This window comes from Phocoena sinus, chromosome 12, assembly GCF_008692025.1.
Source record: "Phocoena sinus isolate mPhoSin1 chromosome 12, mPhoSin1.pri, whole genome shotgun sequence".
Lineage (NCBI taxonomy): Eukaryota > Metazoa > Chordata > Mammalia > Artiodactyla > Phocoenidae > Phocoena > Phocoena sinus.
Genome location: NC_045774.1, coordinates 7,605,228 through 7,618,817, shown reverse-complemented (window position 1 = coordinate 7,618,817; position 13,590 = coordinate 7,605,228). Strand labels below are relative to the sequence as shown.

The following is a 13,590-nucleotide window of genomic DNA, read 5'->3' as shown; positions in this document are numbered from 1 at the left end:
GAGTGCATCTGAAATCGATTTTACCCATTTTCTCCCCATCTCCCTTTTTCTGGAATCCTGGTAAAATGGAATGAATGGGCAGATTTTTATTTTTATTTTTATTATTTTTTATTTTTTAGTAACAGCATGGAGTGCTGAGAGGGAGCCTTAGTCTGAGACCGTTTATCACCTCAGGGATAAACCTTAGGTGATGCCGAAGCTGAGAGGGAACTCAGGCATCACCCCCTCTGTCCTGCACCCCCCCAGGACCCTCCTCCCAGTGCCCGCCCTCTCTGCTTGCCCCCATTTAGTCCCCATCACATTAGATGATAACCTTCACTGCCACCCCGCCCCCCGCAACAAGAAAATATTTCAGTTACCTTCTATGCACTTGATGTAGCAGGCACCTCGGCCCTAGGATCTCAGATGTGAGCAAAGCAGAGAAAGTTTCTGTTTTGTGGAGCTTATGTTCTAGATGAGAAGGAGAAGGAGGGAGAGGGACGGGGCGATAATTCTTTGTCTGGTGGGTCACAGGTGGCCTTAGGAAACCTAAATGAAGTGGGGACGAGCCATGTAAACATCCGGGGAAGGAGCTTTCCAGGCAGGGAGCAGCAAGAGCGAGGACCCCGTGGATGGGGAGAGCTGGCACTGGAGGAGGAGCGGCGGGACCCTTGTGACTGGGGCTGGGCAGGCGGGGGCGAGGACAGCCAGAGTGAGGTCGGGGGTTAGCAGGAGATGCCAGTGTGGCTTTTATCCCGATCATGGAAGGAAACCACCTGGCTCTGCACAGGGCGGCCACGCGGCGGGACTGTGGCTCTAACTGGGCCTCTGGCTGCTGAGGAGAGTGGCCCGGCGCTGACAGAGGCAGGGCAGTTCTCTGAGGGCAGGGATGCTGTGCACGTCCAGGAGAGCATCTTGCCAAATCGATCAAAGGCCACAGAATTTGTGACAAGGGCCCCCCTCTAGATATCTGAGTGAATTCCTTTATCTTCTATCTTTTGTGGAGCTGGGAGGTGTGGTCCCTAACTAAGGCTTGGCTTGGGTTCTCCACCAGGCGGAGGGCAGCTGAGACCTTGGAGAGACTATGATGGCCCTGGGCCATCTGGGTCCTAGCGCCGCCGGGTCCGCTCTCCCGGGAGCCTCATGCTGGCAGAGTGAAGGAAGCATGCCTTCCATGGGTAGCTGGCTCGTGGGACAAGGGCCAAGATGACACGCTCTCTGTGACCCCAGAGGCTTTGTTGGTGAGCTGGCCTGTCTCAGGAGCCACTGGTGGTTTAGGGTTCGGGTAAACACCTACCAACCAGGTGAAGTAGATGATGGTGCCTGCTGCTTTGATGGCGCCCCAGGAAGGAGAGGGCTGTCCTGTACCTCCAGCTAATCAAGAACCGAGAGCAGTCTCCTGGGAGGAGATGACGGTTCGCTTTCCTCATGTTCTCAGACTGTTCTGAAAGGTGTTTGGGTTAAAAAATGTGTTGGGAAATGAACACTAGACTGAGGATGAGAAATCTGGTCTACCAGCCCCAGGACGTCTGCCCGAGAGAACCATGCTGTTGACGACCTATTACGTTTCAGGCACCGTGCCAGCACCACAGTATCCCGATAATTAAAAAGCAAACACTGATGGAGTGGTCACGGTGCACATCTGACACGTATTATCTCTAAATCTCACAACAACTTATAAGCTGGGTAAAATTATTCCCATTTTACAACTGAGGAGACTGAAGCATGAAGAAGTAAATCGTGGGCTTCCCTGGTGGCGCAGTGGTTAAGAATCCGCCTGTCAATGCAGGGGACACGGGTTCGATCCCTGGTCCGGGAAGATCCCACGTGCCGCAGAGCAACTAAGCCCGTGAGCCACAGCTACTGAGCCTGCGTGCCACAACTACCCAACACAGCCAAAATATAAATAAATTAATTGATTAAAAAAAAAAAGAAGAAGAAGTAAAGCATTTGCCAGGTCCCACCGCTGACGGGAGGCCGAGCTGAGATTCGAAAAGGCACATCGTCCCTCTGCCCCAGCGGGGCCTCCCCTCATGCGTCATCATCAGTCCCGAAACCTTTCATGACTCAGCTTACGTATCCACAATGGAGGGGTCAGATAAGACAATCTTTCGGTCCTTCCAGCTCTGAGGCAACTCCACGGGCACGGTCCTCACTTGCTCTCTATGCCCTCTGTGTGTTTCTTCTCCAGATCTGCACTGGTTGAGTATCGTGGTAGCTTGTGTTGGCCGAATGGGAATCACCCTCGCGTTCCAGATGGTGTGCCTGGTGAATGCTGAGTTGTACCCTACGTTCCTCAGGTGAGTGCACGGTGGTGTGGGCTGGGTGGCCGCTGGCAGAGCTGTGGGCCAGCCAAGCTCGGTGAGGACCATCTGCCAAGATGCCCCAAGGGTGGATTGTTTGACAATGAGATAGGGGCTAGGCGTCAAAGACAGGGCCCTCGCCTAATCTGGTAGAGAAGGTGAAATGCACAGGTTCAGTGGACTAAGGGTCGCATCGTGCCCTGTACGGAGGGCAAGTGCAAGAGAAAAGGCGTCTGGCACAGAGGAGAGAGCCCTGGGCGGCGCGTGGGAGGCTGAGGTGCAACCCTGTCCTTAGCGCCGACCAGTTGTCTAAACTTCCGCAGCTCCACTGACACCTCTGGACATAACTTGCTTCAGAGCAGTTCATATTTGTACAGTGACATACAGAGCATTGCCAGACGTGGGCTGCGGCTCATCCTATAATATCATTGTGATACCCATTTTACATATGAGAAAACTGAGGTTTACAAAGAGAAAGAGACCTTCCAAGAGTCACACAGCTAGAAAGTGGCAGGGCCCAGACAAGAACCCACTTTCTTTCTTTCTCTCCCTCCCCCTTCCTTCCTTCCTTCCTTCCTTCCTTCCCCCCTTTATTCCTTCCTTTCTCTCTCTCTCTTTCTTTCATTGAAGTATATTTACAATGTTGTGTTAATTTCTGCTGTACAGCAAAGTGATTCAGTTATGCATAATATATATATTCTTTTTCACATTCTTCTCCATTATGGTCTATCACAGGATACTGAATATAGCTCCCTGTGCTCTACAGTAGGACCTTGTTGTTTATCCATTCTATATACAATAGTTTGCATCTGCTAATCCCAAACTCCCAGTCTATCCTTCCCCCACCCCCTCACCCTCTTGGCAACCAAGAACCCGCTTCTTTCTGACCTTGAAGCTGATGCTTTTCCCATGATGACTCTGTAAACATAGCAACAGGCCTAGATGACTCATTGTTTAAAGTCAGGTTTGTTGAAGTAGAATTTTCTTAGAGCAAAATTCCCCCTGAAAGGTACAGTTTGATTAGTGTTGATTATACTCGTTTCACCACCATCACAGTCAAAGTAATATAGAGACATTTCCATCACCTCCAAATGCTTCCTCATATCCCTTTGTGGGCCATCTTCTCCCCTCCCACCTCCAGTACCTGGCAACCACTGGTCTGATTTCTCTCCCTGTGGTTTTGCCTTTTCCGGAATGTTACGTAAATGAAACAACATAGCGTGTAGCCTATTGTGTTTGGCTTCTTTCACTTGGCATCACGGGACCCATCCACGCTGTGGCGTGTATCAGTGCTTCGTTCCTTCTTATTGCTGAGTAGTGTCCCGTGTGTGGAAGATGTGCCATGATGTGTCTGTCCATTTCCCAGCTCGTGGAGGTTTGGGCTCTTTCCAGATTGGGGTAATTACGATACAGCTGCCAATAAGAATTCACATACAGGTCTTTGAGTGGACATATGTCTTCATTTCTCTTAGGTAAAAACTTAGGAGTGAATAATTACGTGGGACTGAGTGAACTGATGAGGGTGATTATAAGTTTTGTGACTTTCTGTTTGAATAAAAAAAAAATCCCACAAGGACTCAGAGGCAAAAAGTATACAAATCAGTTTTCACTGCAAAGTAAAGGAGCGGTTACGGTGGAGGATTCCTGGACTGAATGTCAATGTTATGACGTAGTATGAGTGTGTTTCGTGTTTGGTAATCGCAATCATTGTTGCTTTGTGGGTCACGTGGTGGATGTGAGTTTAAATTCATGAGAGACCGTCCGAATGTTTTTCAAAGTGGCCGCACCATTTTCTGTTCCACCAGCTGCGCGTGAGAGAGCTGGTCGTTCTACATTCTCACCAGTCCTTGGTGTCGCCAGCTTTTAAAAAAACAAGTAATTCTTGGAAATGGTGGTATTATTGTGACTTCTTTTTTTCCCCGGGGAGAATTTTATTGATGGCACTAGTTTATTTCCCTTCCAAAATGAATAAATAAATAAACAATTGAGACTAAACGAAGTAAACAATCTCAAATTTTTATTGTCTTCATAACAAAAAAACATGAAGCTCAGAACTGGATCACTTGGCCCTTTCTCTTCTTATCTCCTCCCAGCTCAAAATGCCTGCATCTCTTAATAGCCAGCATCCTCTTAGATCTGCAGTTCCGCTCAACACGTTCAAGCCTCAGTACAATGTTCTTTGTAGTTTTAGCCTTTTTCCGGAAAATCGGCTCAGTCGGCCCACCATAGCCACTCTGCTTCCTGTCATACTGCCGCTTTCCCTGGGCATACAGAGAATCCTTGCCCTTCTTGTACTGTGTCACTTTGTGGGGTTGGTGCTTGCCACACTTCTTACAGAAAGTCCGGCGGGTTTTAGGAATGTCCACCGTTGCGGAGCACAGGCTCCGGACGCGCAGGCTCAGCGGCCATGGCTCACGGGCCCAGCCGCTCCGTGGCACGTGGGATCTTCCCGGACCGGGGCACGAACCCGTGTCCCCTGCATCGGCAGGCGGACTCTCAACCACTGTGCCACCAGGGAAGCCCCAAATGAAGAGCATTTTTATTGTAAAAGTAATTAGCCACTTTATTTAAAGCTTTAATTCTGACCTTTGTTAGAATTTGGCAGATTTCCTTAAACTCGTTTTTCCTCTATATAAATTGTTTCTTCTCCCCATGTCATCAGACCAGTGAAGCCTAAGAAATATTCCAGCTCCCATATCCCCCTCTTACAGCGGGACAGCTCTCAGAAACCCCTCCCTACGCCAGAAGACACAAGGGGTGACTCTGATTCACTCTTTCCTCTCTCCTGCCCATCCCTTCGTTAAAAGGCCCTCTCTCATATTCTCATCTGGAAAAGGTTGCTTGGAATGAGTACAAAGAGACGAAGACAAATGAAAGAGAAAAACCTACATCTGGCAGTTCTGAGCCGAGTCTAAATAGCTGGGCCAAACAATTCCATTGTCATGGCCACTGGACCCAGGGGACTGACTCAGAATGTAAACTACCAAAGGTTCTGAGTGCCTGGCACTGCGTGGAAGAAGGCCAAGTGACATGTCCTCAAGGAGCCCTTGACTGTTTGTGCAGAGAGTCAGTTTAATGAGGATTCTCAGTAATTAGGAAGGGAGGCCAGGTGCTCAGAAATAACTTAAACTTGATCCACACACACCACACACGAAAGTAAGGCAGTCATGAAAGTTTCGATATTTTCAATCAATTGAATCAAATTGAAATTGGAAAAAAGGGATTATTACTTTACAAACACTTCAAGTGCAAACAGTTTCTAGTTAAACCATTTTGACCCTGCTTCTCATTCATAGGAGGCTTTAGAGTTGAACGGCGTCCTCCTTCTAACTGTCTGCAACATATATTGTCAAGAACATTCTTTTGGCATCAGTATGCTATGCCTTGTGTTGAAAATCATCCCCCTGCTTTTACCTCATCACTATATTATGAGCTCCTTGAAAGCAGGAACTACATGTCATACCTCCCTGTACCTCCTGACGCTGTTCTACAGCTATACTAACCAGTCACCTGGTGCTTGTAGAATGAACGAATGAAGTATCACAGATGTATGACCTTTAAAGAAGGGGCCTAGTTCTTCACTTCGTCTAGCGTCTGTGTGCTTATCAAATTTTTCTCTCTTTTTAAGACTTATTTTCTTAAATTGTAAAAAAAAAATAATGGTGTCTTTTTTTCCTCCTCTTGGAAATCACACTAATGCTATTAGAAGAATGAGAAACAGAAGAAAAAAAATGCAAATGCCATTTTTGAAACTAGGATGACCCTGAAAGACAATAGTGAACAAGAAGGGCTGCCTAATGCAGTGAGTCTAAGAGGGTCTGGAAGACTCCAGGGAAGCTCACTGTGACAGCAAATTTGAGACAAGGCCAGTGGTTTTCCAAAGTAGGAAGTGTACATTGAAGGGTCTAACCCACAAGCCCTTGTTGCAATAACAGGGAGGATGCAGGGCTGGGGGGCATATGCTTCCTCCCCTGGGTGTTGTGTGGCTGGAGATGAGCCAGGGAGGGCAAGGCTATGGGAGAACATTCAGGAACTTTTGAGGGAGCAGTGTGCTGTGAGGTGGGGTGGAAGAGAGAGACCCTGAAGGGTGAGAAGTCCTGTACTGTCAGCCCCTGTAGACTAGGGATAAGAGAGGCCAAAGCATCTAATCACAGACAACCCTGGTCAGAAAGAAAACTTCTAGTAGCCTAGAACGTGCCCCTCCCCACAAATCCTTCTAAATAGCTGAGACGGAAAGAAATCATAGTACTGAAAGAAGAATAAATTAAAAAGTAACTTGCCCAGGAGCTATACAAATATATCATGAGATGAAAGGGGGAAAGGAAGAGGAAAAGCAATGGCAAATGAAGAAAATGCACAGGGAAAAATATTGTCAGAAAGCGAATAAAAAGTGTGGCCAAATATACTACAGCTAAATGCAAAATATTAATGAATCAATCATCTCTATAAAGTAAGAGTGTAGGGCTTCCCTGGTGGCGCAGTGACTGAGAGTCTGCCTGCCGATGCAGGGGACGCGGGTTCGTGCCCCGGTCCGGGAAGATCCCACATGCTGCAGAGCGGCTGGGCCCCTGAGCCATGGCCGCTGAGCCTGCGCGTCCAGAGCCTGTGCCCCACAATGGGAGAGGTCACAACAGTGAGAGGCCCGCGTACCGCCAAAAAAAAAAAAAAAAGAGTGTAAAGCAGAGATGCAAGTTCTTGGGAGACTATGTGATAAGACAATAGATGAAGTCAGCTCAGGCTGAAAAAAAACAAAAAGAAAAATTAAAATATTTGACAAATGAAAACTACTTTGAAAGCATTACAAAGGAGAACTGATATAGTAAAGGCAAGACAGGCCTAAGAATTGCAAAATAAGATTGAAATAAGCACAATTTAAAAGGTTTAGAGATCATGTTTAAACATATGTTCCCCAGAAGATAATTGAAATAATGAAACAAAAGAACTTCAAGAAAAAAAAAAAACTTGAAGAAAATGTCTGAATATAAAGAATGCTTGGATTTATAATTTGAAGTGGCATATGCCGTGTAACAGAACAAACCCAGAACACACACACACAACATCAAGAAAGGCACATCACAAAAACCTTAAAAAGCAGTCAGAGAAAAAAGACATTAGAAAAAGGAACAAAGATGTTAAGGACAGTAGATTTCTCATTGGAAACAATGCAAACAAGAAGGTGGTAGAACAACATCTTTGATGTACTGAAAGAAAAACTGTCAACCTAGAATTCTTGACTCATCAAAAAATAAACTTTCAAAAAATGGATGGAAAATAAACCTTTTTCAGATATATAAAAGCTGAACAAATTCGTCACAAGCAGACCTGTACTACAAGAAATGTAAAAGTCTTTCAGAGATAAGGAAAATGATATCAGGTTGGCAAAAAAAAGACCCAGCTGTATGCTGTCTACAAGAAACTAACTTTAAATTTAAGGGCAGAGATAGTTTAAAGGTAGGAGTATGGAAAAAGATATTCCATGTGAACTCTAATAAAAAGAAAGCCAGAGTGGCTATATTCCTATAAGACAGAGTAGATTTCAGAGCAGACTGTTGTCAGGGATGAAGAGGGAGGTCATTTCAAGTAGACAGTTTCCTTACATTTCCCCTCTGGCTTTCTTTGTCCTCCATTTCTTAATATCCTCTCTTTATCCTTCCCTGTCCCTCTATGTGAAAGAAAGAACTCTAATGACACCAACCAATTCTCCAATCTCCAAACAATTCTTACAATCCGATTCTGACATTAACTACCTGGAATTAGTGCAGACTTCACAGTTAAGGCTTCGTCCCACATGACTGCCCTTACTTTAGATGCTAGTTGCAAGCCCCGCATTGTACACCTACACTTCTGACCACTGGCTATAAATCAGATTCCATGAGCCCCTCCTTGAGTTCAGTAATTTACTGTAATGGCTCACAGAACTCAGGGAAGCACTTACATTTACTGGTTTATTATAAAGGATAGAAACAGCCAGATGAAGAGGTACACAGGGCAAGGTCTGGAAGGGTCCTGAGCACAGGGGCTTCTATCCCTGTGGAGTTGGGGTGTGCCACCCTCTCGGCACATTATGTAGGTGTGATTGATTAAATCATCAGTGATTAACTCCATCTCCAGCCCCTCTCCCCTCCCTGGAGGTTCGGGAATGGTGTGTTTTGCTTTAAAACAAGTTTACCATTTGGAAAATTGATTTACAGAGATGTCATCTTTTTTGTTATCTGTATTTATCAGGAACCTTGGAGTGATGGTGTGTTCCTCCCTGTGTGACTTGGGTGGGGTCATCACCCCCTTCCTGGTCTTCAGGCTGATGGAGGTTTGGCAAGGCTTACCACTCGTTTTGTTTGGTAAGATTTCGTGAAACATTTATCATTCCTTGTTTCCAGCTCAGTGTGAATACTCGAGAACTATTTGATGAGCAAATGGTACCCCCCAGCGAGTGTACAGAAGGGAAGGATGGCTCCTGCTCTTTCACTGGCTCCTGGTTCACTCTGTCTTGCCTCACGGGGAAGATAAGATGCTGTTCCTAGAAGGTGGGGGCCAGAGGTTATGTCCTATGGCTCTGGAGTCCAATAATTCATTCTATGGAATAGAATGGGAGAGAATATTTGACATAGCCTCCTGGTTTCTTACAAATTTGACTCCAAATTTTTGTGTATTTAGCATGTAATTGCTAGAGGTTTGAAGATGCTAGATTATCATCCCTCTTCTGCTTCCAGATCTTAACAATTGACAGCAGACACAGGGGGACAATGGGAATCGAAGTTTAGTATCAGCTTTGTTACTGATTATATTGGGTTAGAGAAGGAGGAGGGGACTCTCCCACCTCTTCCCAAACCTGCCACTCGGTGGAGGGCAAAATGGCTGCCCATGTAGAGAGTTGCCATGCCTGGGCCCAGGCGAACCCACGAGGGGCGACAGGGAGTGATGAGTAACAAGAGAGGCCCACACTGCCCACATACATATCACCTAGGCTCCATATCAAATGTATATATGGTAACATAATATTTAGATATAGTAACTGTAATATAATGTTATAGTTTATATATAATGTATGTTATAAAGTATTATATAATTACATATTATTATATATTACAACAAATTATTATATATAATATATATTATAGTTATTGAATATAAACGATAATATATAAATTATGGTTAGTATATACAAATACTATATTATATTATGTTAAATTAATACAGTATTTTGTATATATAGTAACTAGTCAAAATTGAGTCCCATATTGTTTTTGAAGTACCTGAATCAATAAATCCCCCTAATACTTAAACGTCAGTTACTGTGGAACTATATACTTATGTGGAAGTAAAACAAAGACGATATTCCCTTTTCTACTCTGCCATTTCCCCAGTTATTCTATTGCTTTAATTTTCTAGATGTTCCCAACTTTTTAAAAGTGACCCTCACATGCGTGTTACCTAGGCATCTCTTTAGTTAGCTGTCATCTATGTAAATGGTATTGACCATGCTCTAACGGCTCCATGTGAAATCTGTCTCATCTGAAGCGGCTTTGGGGCTAGTTGCCGGGGAATGACGCTGCTTCTTCCGGAGACCAAGGGAGTCGCTTTGCCAGAGACCATCAAGGACGCGGAGAACCTGCGGAGGTGAGCCCTGGGTGCTGGGGCAGACAGTCGTCTGGTCTAAACTGTGAGATAGAATGATTTGTCTGTGATGCTGGCCACATGGAGCACCAAGGTCCCCAGGTCACCCCCCGAGTTAACAGCTCTGAGTTGGAAGCAATTTTTAAATCAATCTTCTGTCTTTTTAGCGATTGTTGGTTCAGATTCCTTAGTGACTTCCTTCACAAAGAAGAATGACTTAAAACTTTCATTCCTATGATGGGGACAAGTGCTCAATGGAGTCCCAGGTCCTACCCTTAAAGCCATAAAAAAGGAAAGGAAGGGGCTTCCCTGGTGGCGCAGTGGTTGAGAGTCCGCCTGCCGATGCAGGAGACACGGGTTCGTGCCCCGGTCCGGGAAGATCCCACATGCTGGGGAACGGCTGGGCCTGTGAGCCATGGCCGCTGAGCCTGTGCGTCCGGAGCCTGTGCTCCACAATGGGAGAGGCCACCACAGTGAGAGGCCCGCGTACCACAAAAAAAAAAAAAGAGGAAAGGAAGAAAGACAAAGCATTTGATGATGTGGTCGTTACAGGCTCGGTTCTCTGGATCCCACAGTAAGGACACACGTGTCCCTGGGAAGTAGAGAATAGACTCCGTGGACTCATTAAGGCCTGGGTTCAGCCCAGGGGTGGTCGCCTACTTGGCCAAGTGACTTTGGGAATGTCATGGAACCCTATAACCTTCATTTCCTCACCTGAAGAATAGCCACGATAATACTTGAGAGGGTTGCTGTGAAAGTTCAATGAGATAAAGCAGGTGATAGCGACTAATCCATTGCCTGGCACATAGTAGGTATTCAATAAATCTTAGATTCTCTCTATTCTTCTTGCATATGGTATGATTTCCTCAGTGACTCTCAAATTTAGTATGCAGAAGAATGCAGACTCCTGGGCCTTCTAGGTTTCTGACTTGGTAAATGAATGGGGGAACCCGGAAACCTGAACTTTTAATGACAGTCGATACCCGTTCAGGCCCTCTGTGCTCCTCGCTTTGAGGAAATCTGCATTTCTCAGTGCTGATAAGGGACAGACACTCTATTTTAACTGTAAACACATCTTGTAATTGCTGGCAATAAGCTTCTTGTTGGTCCCAAGTCGTAGACATATATAGCTAAGGTTGACTCTCTGATTGTAAAATGTTTCATTATAATTTGTTAATAGGCACTTTGTTATCTTTTAAGATGTTGTGTTTATCCCTTCACTCCATCTTCATAGCCATTCCTGGCCTGCCAGGTGAGGCCAGGGGCTTCTGCTCTGAGCCCAACACCTCCCTGTTCACCCTGTGTTCTTGATAATGCCCTGCACAAAGTATAATCATCACTTATTTCATTATCTGCTTTCTCCGCTCTCCTAATTCCATAAATAGTGGCCACAGTCTATTGCCGGAGAGATCATTTCAATGACACCTTCTTCCCTACTTTCCAGGAAACAAGGCCAGGGAATGGGAGTAGTGGTAGCTCTAGCTAACAGAGGGCTCATGGTGCGTCAGCTTCACTGAGTTTCAGGTGCCTTCTCACTCCATCCTCCCAAAACATGACGAGGCAGCTCCTGTCATTAGCATACCCATTCTACAGATGAAAGAAATAATGACAGATACCCTCAAAGTCCCCAGCTTCAAAATGGAATGTTGACTGTCAGGTGATGGAGTGAGGCAGCAACACAACAGGTGCTCTGTGTGAAGGGTTGGCAAACTCTTCCTGTTAAAGGGCCAGGGAGTAAATATTTCTGGCTTCGGGGACATTGTCTCTGTTGCTAAGTTCTGCCCTTTCAGCACGGAAGCAGCCACAGACAGTACACAAACGAATGGGTTTGTGAGTTCCAGCACAACTTTATTTATGGATGTTGAAATTTAGATTTCATCTCATTTCCAAGTGTCAAGAAATAATATTTTATTTTTGATTTTCGAAAACTATTTAAAGATGTAAGAAACTGTTCTTAGCACACAGGCCATAGCAAAACAGGCAGAGAACCAGAACTGGTCACTGGCGGTCTCTGCTGACCCTTGTCTTCTTTGTCACCTGCTGTTCTTGTTCTCACCTCTTCTTTTGAGACTTATTCCTGGGTACAACTTTGCAACAGTTTCTTAGTCAAGCCATTATGTATTTTATTGAATTAATTTTAATTAATTAATTAATTAATTTATTTATTTTTGGCTGCACTAAGTCTTTGTTGCTGGGCACAGGCTTTCTCTAGTCGTGGTGAGCGGGGGCTACTCTTCGTTGTGGTGCGTGGGCTTCTCATTGCGGTGGCTTCTCTTGCTGTGGAGCACGGGCTCTAGGCGCACGGGCTTCAGTAGTTGTGGCACGTGGGCTCAGTAGTTGTGGTACGCAGGCTCAGTAGTTGTGGCGCACGGGCTTTGTTGCTCCGCGGCATGTGGAATCTTTCCAGACCAGGGCTCAAAGCTGTGTCCCCTGCACTGGCAGGCGAGTTCTTAACCACTGCGCCACCAAGAAAGTCCCCCATTATGTGTTTTAACTTAGATTTTAAATTTTTGATTGCTACAGGAAAGCAAAGCCCAAAGAAAACAAGATTTACCTTCAGGTCCAAACATCAGAATTCAACTCGCAGGCACCCGAGAGAGATGCTCCGCTGGGGACCGGGTGGCAGAGATGAGGACAGAGTGATCCTCTGAAGAATTGCTCAGAAGCCCTAAGCTTTTCCTCCTACTTGCCTGCCCCTAAGTCAATATCAGTTCTAAAGAACACTGTGCTTTGTTTTGTTTTATTTTCTTTGTTTTAAGTCTCTCAAAGCCCTGGCTGTCTTTTATCTACTTATCCTTTCCAGTGAAAGCTGTTGGTGGTTACCAGGTACTTAATTATCTAAATTATTTGGAAGGTCCAATAGAATTTAAATACTGTTATAAAGGAGACCTCCGTAACTGGTTTCCTAGAATAAGTATTGTTTTATTCACTCTCTGAAAGAAAATGTCTTTGTATTTGTAGGTGCCTGTGTTGGCAAAAGTATTTCAACATGTAGATTTCTTGGAGGGCACTTGTTTTTTTTTTTTTTTTTTGTGGTACGCGGGCCTCTTACTGTTGTGGCCCCTCCCGTTGCGGAGCACAGGCTCCGGATGCACAGGCTCAGCGGCCATGGCTCACGGGCCCAGCCGCTCCGTGGCTTGTGGGATCTTCCCGGACCGGGGCACGAACCCGTGTCCCCTGCATCGGCAGGCGGACTCTCAACCACTGCGCCACCCGGGAAGCCACAGAAATTTTAAATAGATATACAGTAAGTCCTCTACGTAGGAACCTTCAAGTTGTGAACTTTCAAAGATATGAACGTCGGTTCCATCAAAGTCAGGCGAGCGTGACATTGCAGCTCGCCCTCCGTCTCCTGTTGCTGACGATCCTTCAGCTCTACCATCTCCCACCTCCTCTCCCTCCTCCATTCAGTAACTCTTCTTGCCTGTTCACGCGATGCCAGCCCCTGGATGCCAGCTGTTGTGCTGGACTACTGTACCTTTCAAGGTACCGTACTGTAAGATTAACAATGTTTTCTTTATTTTTTGTGTTTGTTTTTTATGTATGTTTTTGTGAAAAGCATTATATACCCATTACAGCACAGTACTATGTAGCCGATTGTGTTAGCTGGGTACCTAGGCTAACTTTGCTGGACTTAGGAACAAATTGGACTTCGAACGCGTTCTCGGAGTGGAACTTGTTTGTATGTAGGGGA

At 45.5% G+C, this 13,590-nt stretch overlaps 2 protein-coding genes across 2 annotated transcripts in view; one reads left to right on the top strand and one right to left on the bottom strand.

The window, feature by feature from the left end:
• LOC116763761 (solute carrier family 22 member 1-like) overlaps positions 1-12,617 on the top strand; it is a 33,900-nt gene extending 21,283 nt beyond the window's left edge. The window contains 5 exon segments of the mRNA XM_032651871.1: positions 2,171-2,279; positions 8,508-8,620; positions 9,801-9,818; positions 9,821-9,899; positions 12,420-12,617. Of these exon segments, the coding sequence (XP_032507762.1) occupies positions 2,171-2,279; positions 8,508-8,620; positions 9,801-9,818; positions 9,821-9,899; positions 12,420-12,528 (428 nt within the window). The 3' untranslated portion in view covers positions 12,529-12,617.
• On the bottom strand, positions 4,331-5,701 carry LOC116763410 (60S ribosomal protein L36a-like). The gene is made up of 2 exons (XM_032651086.1): positions 5,697-5,701; positions 4,331-4,664 (listed from the first exon to the last, which is right to left on the bottom strand). Exons 1-2 carry the CDS (start codon positions 5,699-5,701, stop codon positions 4,331-4,333), a joined length of 339 nt encoding a protein of 112 aa, XP_032506977.1.
• Positions 12,618-13,590: the final 973 nt, after the last annotated feature.